Genomic DNA, 11,416 nt, shown 5'->3' on the forward strand with positions numbered 1-11,416 from the left:
TGTAAGGCTGGAGTTTAACAAATACCCAATCTCCAATTTCAAATTCTCTCTCGGTTCTATTTCAGTCAGCTTGCTGCTTGCATTATTTAGATTTTCTTTTAGAGTTTGGACGACTTTTTGGGTTTCTTCTAACTGGTTTTTAACAGTTGGAAGCTTCGTCTCAATGATAGCAAAGTCCTTCCATTTTGGAGGTTCATAACTGTACAGAGCTTGAAATGGAGTCATTTTCGCTGACGTGTGGTAAGTGGAATTGTACCACCATTCAGCGAGATGTAACCACTGAACCCACTTATTTTGTTTGTCTGTGGCATAACAACGTAAGTAGGCTTCTAAACATTTATTGACAACCTCTGTTTGGCCATCCATTTGAGGATGGTAAGTTGAACTCATGTTGAGGTAGGTTCCTATATGTTTGAAGAATTCCTTCCAAAAATTACCCTTAAATTTGGCATCTCTATCGCTCACAATGACCTTGGGAAATCCATGTAATTTGTAAACATTTTTGCAAAATATCTCAATGATTTGTTTTGCTAAGTCTGATTTCCTCATTGTAATAAAATGAGCATATTTGGTGAGTCTGTCGACCACTACAAGAATTTTATCCTTACCATCAGACACAAGTAAACCTTCAATAAAGTCCATTGGTATTTCTTCCCATTTTTGATTCGGGATGTAGTTTGGGTGTCATAATATTTTCATTTTATTCCTTTGGCATTTATCACATTTTGCTACATATTTTTGAATACCATTACTCATTCCCTTCCAAAAGAATCATTGGCGTGCATTATAATAGGTTTTAAAGAATCCTACATGTCCGGCTGACAGTGAATCATGCGACTCTTTGAGAATCTTGTCTTTGAATTTGGAATTTGAATTCAGATAAATTTTTCCCTTGTACCAAAGAATATCATTCTTCCATTCAAATTTTGAATTCTGAGGTAAGTTATTGATTATAACACTTGTTTCTGGATCTTTTGCATATTCACTTTGAATCTCATTAAGCCATTCGGGAACAACAACCGAAATTGCAAGTAATGATGGTTCTTTGTCTTTCCTTGACAAGGCATCAACTACTATGTTATCTTTCCCTTTCTTATGTAATATATCCATGTCGAAGGTAGCAATTTTTTCTATCCATTTTTGTTGTTCTGTAGATAGTGTTTTCTGCTGGAGGAGATGCTGAAGACTATTATGATTTGTTCATATTAAGAACTTACTTCCCAAGAGATATTGTCTCCATTTGGCTAATGCGTGCATAATAGCAAGCATTTCCTTGTTGTATGTAGACTTGAGACGTTCTTTCTTATTGAGCTTCCTACTTTCAAACGCGATTGGGTGACCATCCTGCATTAGTACTGCTCCTATGCCAAAACCTGAAGCATCACATTCAATTACAAATGGTTTTGAGAAGTCTAGAGTTGCCAATACAGGGGCATTAGACATAACTTCCTTCAAGTCTTCAAAACACTTTTCTGCTTCATCATTCCATCGAAATGAGTTCTTCTTTAGAAGGTTTGATAAAGGTGCGGTTATATGTGCATAGTTTTTAATCAATCTTCGATAATACCCGGTCAACCTTAAGAATCCTCTTAGGTTGGAGATTTAACTGGTTTGGGCTATTCCCTTATAGCCTTGATCTTCTTAGGATCTACGTTTACTCCTTCCTTGCATATTACATGTCCGAGATATTCTACTTCTTCCTTCCCAAAAGTGCATTTGGACTTCTTGGCATAGAACTTATGCTCTTCCAACAAAGTAAGAACTTCCCCCAAATGTTGTAGGTGCTCCTTCCAAGTTTTACTGTAAATTAAAATGTCATCAAAGAACACTAACATAAACTTCCTTAGATATGGATGAAATAGCTTGTTCATAGTAGCTTGGAATGTTGCCGGTGCATTGGTTGAACCGAAAGGCATTACTTTAAACTCGTAATGACCTTCATGTGTTCGGAATGCAGTTTTTGCTACGTCTTCCAATCTCATTTTGATTTGGTAATATCCTTAGGTCCAATTTTGAGAAGTATTTAGCGCCATGTAGTTCATCCAACATTTTGTCGATAAAAGGAATTGGAAACTTGTTTTTAATTGTTGTTTTGTTTAGTCCTCGATGATCGATGCATAACCTGAACCAATGTTACTTGGGAGCGGGAGCGGGAGCGGGGAGCGGGAGCGGAAGCGAGAGCGGGAGCGGCCATTTTCAGAAGCTCCCGGTTTGGGAGCGAATCCGGGAGCGATTTTTTAAATATATATATATATATATATTTTTTTTAATTTTTGATACATATATGTCAACAAAAACATGTAGAATGATGAAATAGACATAAAAAACATAAAAAAACATAAATTGATCATTGAACCATATCACATCAATCATCTAGAAATTATAATCGTCATCAACCATGTCCACAAGTTAGTAAAATACATATTACAACTGCAACATATTGAGTCTTATAAATCATGATTCATCAAATTCAATATTAAAGTTTCAACTTCAAGCTTTCAGAATTGAAAATTCAATAACATTTATCATCATTGATCACCAAAGTTGTACTTGTAAGCCAAGTTTAACCATTACAAGAAGTAATATCGAAGATATTTCTAAGTCCTAACTTCTAACTGTTAACATGATATGAAATGTTAAAAATTTATAAAATGAAACATGAATAATGAGATGAAATGAAACAACTTTAGTCTTTCACAAAGCATCATATTCATAATTCACAATCATTACCAATGAGTTATAATTGCCAAGGCCCAACTTCAAACTTCAAATTTTCATTGTCACAGTGATATAATGTTTACAAAAAATATCATAATGTCATAATGATATGAAAGAGTCAAGAGTCAAGAGTCAAGGACTCAAAACTCAACAGTTATGAAAACTAAAGTCTAATAGAAACTAAAAAAGACAAGTAAACTGTAAATCTACAAGTGGCCCTTGCCACGAGAGTCTCCAGGAGTATAAGCAGGTCGTGGTGGTCTTCTAGGAGTCTCCCGCACAGACCGACGACCAGAACTAGAACCTCCACGCGAGGGTGTCGATGGAGGTGGCGACAACAATGGAACAAGACTCGAGCCTCGAGCACTGCTACTGGATGGTGGAGGTGGAGGTGGCATGGCTGCTGCAGCTGCTTCATTTTCATCCCGTACAAGCTCCTCTTCTAGTTCTTCAATATGTACAATGCCATCCTCCAAATTGTCGTCCTCAGGGTGATTGTCCCAAATTTTATATGTGGGATCTTCATTAGCCCGATCACAGTAATGGCTCAACAACCTCAAGTTGTAGTGCACATAAACCAAGCTTTCTGCTCGGTTTTCGTTGAGTCTGTTTCTTTTCACATTATGTATATAACTGTAGGTGCTCCAACACCTCTCTGCAGAAGAAGAATTTACAACCTGTGAAAGAACTTTTTTTGCCAATTTTGGCAAAAGTCCGTGGCCGCCATATGTTTCCCACCATGTGAGAGAATCAAATTTATCTTTGTCGTCCATTGCATGGAAGTTACCATACAAACCAGTGCCACTGAAGTATCTGCCTATTTCAAGGCACACAACTGCACATTCCTCCCTGTCAGGCACCAACTTTTCTAATGCTTCCAGATATCCTTTAGTTACCTCTTGATCTAAATGGGGTTTGGTCCTAACCCCACCCCCTGCTGCAGGTTGGCCCAACCAAGATGTAGAGTAGTATTTTGGCGTAAGGATATACGCCAAGCAATGTAGTGGAAGGTTAAGCCTATTCCACCGTTCACACACACAATCATGAATCAGTTTGTACAAGTTGGGATCTTTATTATGAACAATGTCTTTTATTTCCCCCAACATGGTATCCGTTTGCTCATACACCTCGCCAATCACTGGTTTGTCTGTATCTGCAAACCGAATCATGTGATAAATTGGCTTGGTGAAATCCAATACCTGCCTCACAGTTGTCCAAAACTGCCCATCAAGAGCGGCCTCCTCCACCGTTTCAAAACCTGCCATGTCAGCTACATTTGTAGCCCTTTCCTTTAACACCTGCCAATGTGGACTTGATACCATGCTAGCTAATGCCTCTCTTACCTTCAAAAGGCGCCTGAAGGTGAGGTAATAGCTACCAAATTTAGTCCTCGCAATCTTCAGCAACTCCAATCTCGAGTGACTGCGGAAAAGGCCATGGGTATTGCTATGATTTGTAATAAATTTTATCATTTGTTTTCCTTTCTTGTACAAATCACCAATCCATTGGTATTGTTCATTTTTGTTTTTGACAATATCATGCAACAAAAGGTTCAATGTGTGAACCAAACATCCAGACCAAAATATGTTCGGGTATTTATCCTCAATAATTGCTCCCGCTGCCTTACAATTAGGAGCATTATCAGTGATGACTTGGATGACATTGTATGGGCCAATACGCTCAATTTTTTCAAGTAATGCTTCTGCAATGTTGATAGCGGTCTTGAACTTGTCTGAGTAATCATGTGCAGCTAGAAAGATGGGACCACTAACAGACACAGCAAGCACACTTATCAATGGCTTGCCTTTTACATTTGTCCATCCATCAGATACAATGGACACCCCATTGTCAGTCCAAGAACTTGTCATTTTATTCAAAGAATGTGATATTTTTGCTTTTTCATGATCAAGGCCAACAGTTCTTGCCTTGTCATACCCAGGGTTCTTGTATCCTTTAGGGGCATCATTTATGGCAGAAACCATTTCGTGCCAATAAGGTGAGCGTAGAACATTGAATGGTATCCCACATGCATAGAGGAACCTGTAAACTTTTGAATCCACATCATTCCTACACCCCTCATCAAGGAAATCTGATATGGTTCTACGCCTTAAAGATGATGACCCTGTGCCTCCATGTCCATATCCACTGCCTTGGGAGGATGCTGAAGGAGTTCTTTGTGATTGTGAGCTTGGTTCAAAGAAACCCCTTGATCTTTTTGTTCTGTATTGGGCGTCCTCCTCTTCCTTTATGTATTTGGCTCTATCTGCTGTTGACACCGCTGCACAAGTTTTGATTCCTATTTGTTTCTCTCCATCCCATGGCCTTTTCCCGCAGAGGTGTCTTCTAGCACGAGTGTATGAGCCTGTGTAATCAGTGTTGCAATGGGGGCAATGAAATTTAGTGGTTCCACCCCCTCTCCCTGTTTCAGCCCTGTGAACATATTTCCACAATGGAGTTTGGTCTTGTTTAGTTTTTTGAGGGTCATGTTCACCCTCCTCCACCTCCTCCTCACTGGGGTTTTCACCCATTTGACTTCCTCCGGCTTCTTCATCCACCTCTTCAGTTTGAGGCCCCCTCCGTTTCCTACTCTCCACCACCATAATAACCATAAAAGGGAACAGGAAGAGGAAAATGCCAATAAATATCCCCAGGTCCATGGTGTTTGATGTTTGTAGGGTTTTGAGTCTTGAATCTGCAAATTAATTTAGTTTATTGAGATTAATTCATTTAATTTATTAATTTAATTTAAATACATGATTTTTAAACAGTTAAACTCAAACAACTAAATTAAATCAACTAAATTAACTACCTAACCAGCTAAACTAACTAGATTACTAAGTTACTTACCTCTGCAGGCTTGCTCCTCGCTCCTTGGCAGTTGCTCCTCGCTCCTTGGCAGTTGCTCCTCGCTCCTCAGCACTTGCTCTTCGCTCCAATGCTCTTGCTCCAGCTCCAACTTGCTCAATGAAGTGATAATGAAAGTTTTTTTGGTCCTTTGGCCTTATAAAACAAAAAAAAATTTCAAAATTTTTTATTTTTTTCGGGTCCGGCAGATTTTTTTTTTCCGCCGAACCGCTCCCGGCCCGGCCCGATTCGCTCCCGGAGCGTTTTTTAATGCCCGGGAGCGATCAGGGAGCGATCGCTCCCCGATCGCTCCCGGGCATTAAAAAACGCTCCGGGAGCGCGGGAGCGATCGCTCCCTGAGTCGCTCCCTAACAGACCAGGGAGCGTAAATTTTTTTACGGGAGCGCGCTCCCGAAAATCGCTCCCGTCCGGGAGCGATTTTGGGAGCGCGCTCCCGAGCCGCTCCCGCCCGGAGCGCGCTTCGGGAGCGGGTTCGAAGGGGGGGGGCGCTCCCCCGCAACACTGACCTGAACGATCCATTTTTCTTTCGAACTAATACAACTGGAGCAGCATACAGCCTTTACTTTTTGTGATGATGCCACATTTTAAAAGATCTTGGACTAATTTTTCAATTTCAGTTTTTTGATGCTGTGTATATTGATACGATTTGATGTTGATGGGATTTGATCCCGCTTTGACTTCTATTGTATGCTCGATTTCTCTTTTAGGAGGCATCTTCATTGGAAGGTCTTGGAATACTTTTTTGTGCTTTGAAATTAGCTCTTGGACTTCTAGTGCTTCTTCATTGACCATACTCGAAGTTAACATTTCTAATTGATGACACTGTACTACATAAGCTGGTGCTCCCTTTCGAATCATTTTCATCATCTGGGATGATGGTACAATTTGGTTCTCAGGTGGCTGGAACCCATATAACTTGTATTTCTGCCCTTCCCATTTAAATTTTATAAATTGCTTTTGATGGTTGGCAGAGTAAGTACTGAGGGTTTGTAGCCATTGGATACCTAAAACCACATCCACTCCTCCTAATGGTACTGTGTAGAACGGAGATTCTAAATTAAAGTCTTGAATCTGCAATTTGACTTTATGGCATTTCCCTACCTTTTCCATACCACATGCAGCACATAAACTCAGCAATTACCAGCAATGATATATATTTTATTAATAATGAATTAATGAATGGTTTACAGAGTGAGAGGCCCTGGCCTAAATACAGCCCTAAGTGCCTCTTGGTGAATGGGCAGATCATGCCCTTTGCCTTAATTAAACTAATAGTTACAAAATAATTAATTTTTTGTATAACAATCTGTTTCAGACATTGCTTCATTCTCTTCAGCCACCCATCAGATGGATCATGGAGGTAACTCCTATTCAGGTTCACCTCATCCCACCAAGGATTTGGGGGTCATCTCTTCTGCACATGTGCCGTGACAACCCATATCAGTGTGGCTCTTTAATAGGGAGGACATTTCTTCTTCCAATCACTACATCTGCACACCATCTGTTGTATGCACTCACATGTCAGCATGTGATCTACTCCCAGTATCCTGACAGCCGAATCTAAGCAGCACATAGCTGTTACAGACTATGATGTCCTTCACTAGAATGCATGCACCTCCACAAAATTTGAGAACAACCCTCTCAGCATGGAAGAATCGCTGTCCCTAGTTTCTAGTAAACTAAGTTCGAATATGTACTATATTTGGATTCCACCTCTTGTATACATCATATTTTGTGGTTCACATCAATGTTGATAATATCGGTATCGGGAAAATATCGGCGAGGGTCCAGAAAATATCTTATCGGCAATATCGGCGAAAATATCAGCAAAATATCGGCAAATATCGACAAGCATAAAAAATGCATAATATATTCATTTTTTTCAGATTTTTAAACATATAAAGCAATAACAACATGAAATAAACACATTGGCACATAAATATGAAGAAAACATTGATATATATGATGTCAAATAGAAATGATACATCAAAGGCGATAACAAATCCTGCTGATCCCTGATAATTGTCCATTCAAGGACTCAAATGTGGAGAACCAATACAAAATAACATCACATATATAAAAGTATCTCATCATCATGAGTTATATGTAGCACAACAAATAAAACTAGCAGCTATCTATCTGAAATCACTGCCCTCTCCCACTTTTACGGGAAAACATGATGGGTTGTTTGCCAGGCCTGCCCCTAGTAGTAGGAGGCCCTGACCCTGCCTCTGCACCTAATGTCAAATAATGAGTGCTAGGTATGGGGCTGTGCTCTCCTATATCTATAGCAGATGGTGTTGATGCTGATGCTCCCGCAGTGTCCTCCTCCTCCTCCTCCTCTGAGTGTTGCTGCTCCTCTGACTCCGAGTCCTCCTCTTGTTGCCCCTGCTCTAATGGATCATCTGCCACTGGCTCTAACCATGAAGGTGACTCCTCCAAGAGGGGCTCCTCAGACTCCACCCTCCATGGAGACAATACATCAATATTGTCTAAGCTAAGTCACATGACACGAGGACACGTAAATATGAGTATTCAATACTAAACACAACGACCTGGAAACAAGACACGGGGGACACGTTTTATATATATATATATATATATATATATATGGATAAAAAACTATATTTTGGTATATATATATATATATATATATATATATATATACCAAAATATAGTTTTTTATCCATATTAAATTGCAAGTCGCAGCTTATCTAATCAAATTAAAATATAATTACTTCTCAAAGTTCATAGTTCACTTTAAAAAAATAAATAGAATCAAAATTTACTATTTAGAAATTAGAATGTGATATGCTTGGTCTTGATTCTTGAATATTCAATGTTCATTGTTCATGTACAACTTACAAGCACATAAGAAAATAACTAAAGTCTAATCCTATTGATTTCCTCTGCCCCTCTTGCGAGAAAATGCCACAGCTTTCCCTTTCCCTCTAGATGTAGATGCTGGTGCTGGTGGAGTTGGCAGTGGAGTTTGCTATGCTCTAGAAGCTGAAGAACTAGAAGTAGGAGCTATAGGAGGTAGACCACGTCCTCTACTGGTGGTAGGGGTAGCCCGGGCAGGTGGTGTCACCTGGAAACATTACAATCTCCCAATCCTGAAATCCTAAAAAACTGATAAGTCTGCTGCATTTTGAATGAAATCTAAAACTCTACTTTCTCCATATGAAATCCAATGACGCCGGAACCACTCTCAAACATCCTGAGTCATTTCATGGTAATGTTAAAAATTTAAGTAAAAGGATGAAAATGAAGATTAAGGAGAATGTCACTTTTACTTTAAGAATTTAACATTACTATGAATAGCATATCAATACTAGGGCTTAGAACGCTCAAACCCTCCTTGGCAGCAACCACATAGCTCTCCCCTTCCTTCTCTAGCAATCAGAAATGAAAATGATATGAAAAAAACCAAAATCGGATTTTTATAGGCCATACAAAAAAAATTTACAATCACCGGGCGATATTTTCGATTGTCGCGCGATATTTTCCGAAATATCGGCGATATTTCGGAAATCGTGCGATATTTTCAAAAGCTGAAAATATCGCGATATTTTGTCGGCGATATATCGGCTCGCCGAAAATATCGCGATATTTCCGAATATCGCCGATATCTCGGCGATATTATCAACACTGGTTCACATACCTCATTGTAAATATTTCATAGGAGATTTGATCAAAGACAATCACTCTCCACCACTTTTCTAGTTCAATAAATATCTAATATAATATAGTGTATAGATATGTATAGTTTGGCATTTTCTTTTGTACTTTTATGCTTGATCTATTGAGTTTCATTCATGTATTTGTATATTCATATTGCTGTTCACTGTGCTTATATCACATAATTCTTTGAATATTGGGGCAACTCTTCTTAAAATCTGTGTAGTTCTTTTCCTGCAGAATGATATAATTAAATCAGCTCTTCGAAGTTCAGGAAAAGTGGCAGTCATGGCATCAGAAGAAGACGACTCACCAGTATGGCTGACTAAAGATGGGCCCTATGTGGTCACTTTTGATCCACTTGATGGGTCTCGCAACATTGATGCTTCGATTCCAACAGGTACAATATTTGGGATATACAATTGTTTGAAGGAATTGGATGATGACTTACCTATTGAGGAAAAAGCCTCGCTGAATGTTCTTCAGAGTGGTGCAAGGCTCCTAGCTGCAGGGTATGCATTATATTCGTCTGCTACCATGCTATGCATCTCTGTTGGTTCTGGGACACATGGGTTCACATTGGATCGTTCCATAGGAGAATTTGTCCTTACTCATCCCGGTATCATTATTCCATCAAGAGGTAACTCTTAGGTGATTTTATTTTCACTTTGAATCTTTTGAAGCCTAATTTCCAAAGTTCTCAAAACTTGTTTGACCTGAACGTCTGATTTAATCATTTTTTTTCTTTGTAATTGTCATACTTCTGACACATCTAAAGAACTAAATATGGAGTATTGGTTATATTGAATGCCGTTTGATCTAATTTATCATTTTTGTATCTAGGGTAGGTTCCTGGAATTACATGGAACTCCTTGAAAAAATTGAAGAGAATCACATTCACTGTGACATTAGAGAGTTAAAATGATCATTTTAGTGATAATAAAATTTTTACCATATTATTTTATGGGTTTTCGCAGGTCAAATTTATTCTGTAAATGATGCTAGATATTTTGATTGGCCAGAAGGTTTAAAAAGGTATATTGACACCATTAGACAGGGGAAGGGAGAAAATCCAAAGAAATACTCTGCTCGTTATATCTGCTCCTTAGTAGCAGATTTTCATCGGACTCTGCTGTATGGTGGCATTGCCATGAATCCAAGAGACCATCTGAGGCTAGTGTATGAAGCAAATCCGCTTAGCTTTCTTGTGGAGCAGGCTGGAGGCAGTGGGTCTGATGGTAAACGTCGAATACTTGAAATTCAACCTGCCAAACTTCATCAGAGGCTGCCTCTCTTTCTTGGGAGCAGTGCAGATATTTCAGAACTTGAGGGCTATGGTGATATCCAACAACTGGTAAATCCTGGTTATGAAGTCTGATATCAAGATTCAGCAGAGTATTTGATTTAGATTATTGGAATGCTATGCCAAGTTGGGTTTTGAGAATAAACTGAGAGTTCTCAAAGGTTGTGAACGTTGCAGTTTTAAGTCATCTGTCAAATTTCGAAATGTACGAAAGGTGTTATAGCAGACGGTGAAATTTAGGCTCCTTGTTGTGTATATCAAATTTCTAAACACACAGCTATATCTGCTGCTTTACCAAGAATGATGTGTAGATATTTGTAGGATTGAAGGAGCAAAGCCCATAATATGCTTTTCACATTTTCTTATGGTTTATAAAGTCCAAAATGGACTAGGATCTGGGAAAAATAGAAACATACGTTGTAATCTACTAGAATCATTTAGAGGTTTCTGTATGTCTCTTAATTGTCCAGGTAGCTTAGAGGCACCTCTGTTCTTATGTTCTGTACAATTCCCAACTGATGAGGAATTATTCTTTTTAGAATATTACCTGCATTTTACATAAAATTATTGAACTCACAAAAATTCCATGCGAGTTGAAGAAATTAACCAGATTTGAATTCGCATTTGTGGAGTTCCTAACTTGAAAAGTGCTGTAAGCAGTTACTCCCTAATCATGTGCTTCTATGATCATGTTAACCCCTGATCTCAATATTCCCCCCCCCCTATTTGGTCTTGATGAAAAAGTTTTGAATTTTTCCTCACTTTTATGTTGTTGAATACCTTTTTCATGTTTTTCGTAGGGTTCATATTAAAATCAATGTTGTGAACGTGACTATCGGGATAAAATTG

General features: G+C 38.8%; 1 protein-coding gene across 1 annotated transcript in view; it reads left to right on the forward strand.

The window, feature by feature from the left end:
- The window catches only part of LOC149146544 (Inositol monophosphatase family protein), a 99,643-nt gene extending 88,429 nt beyond the window's left edge, over nt 1-11,214 (forward strand). Inside the window, exons 2-3 of the mRNA XM_089448468.1 lie at nt 9,505-9,904; nt 10,242-11,214. Coding sequence (XP_089304594.1) covers nt 9,505-9,904; nt 10,242-10,642 — 801 coding nt within the window. The 3' untranslated portion in view covers nt 10,643-11,214. The remainder of the gene's footprint in view (nt 1-9,504; nt 9,905-10,241) is intronic.
- Nucleotides 11,215-11,416: the final 202 nt, after the last annotated feature.

Source organism: Pinus tabuliformis, chromosome X, assembly GCF_031772625.1.
Source record: "Pinus tabuliformis cultivar Carrire ecotype Pingquan chromosome X, CPIR1, whole genome shotgun sequence".
In the NCBI taxonomy this organism is placed as follows: domain Eukaryota; kingdom Viridiplantae; phylum Streptophyta; class Pinopsida; order Pinales; family Pinaceae; genus Pinus; species Pinus tabuliformis.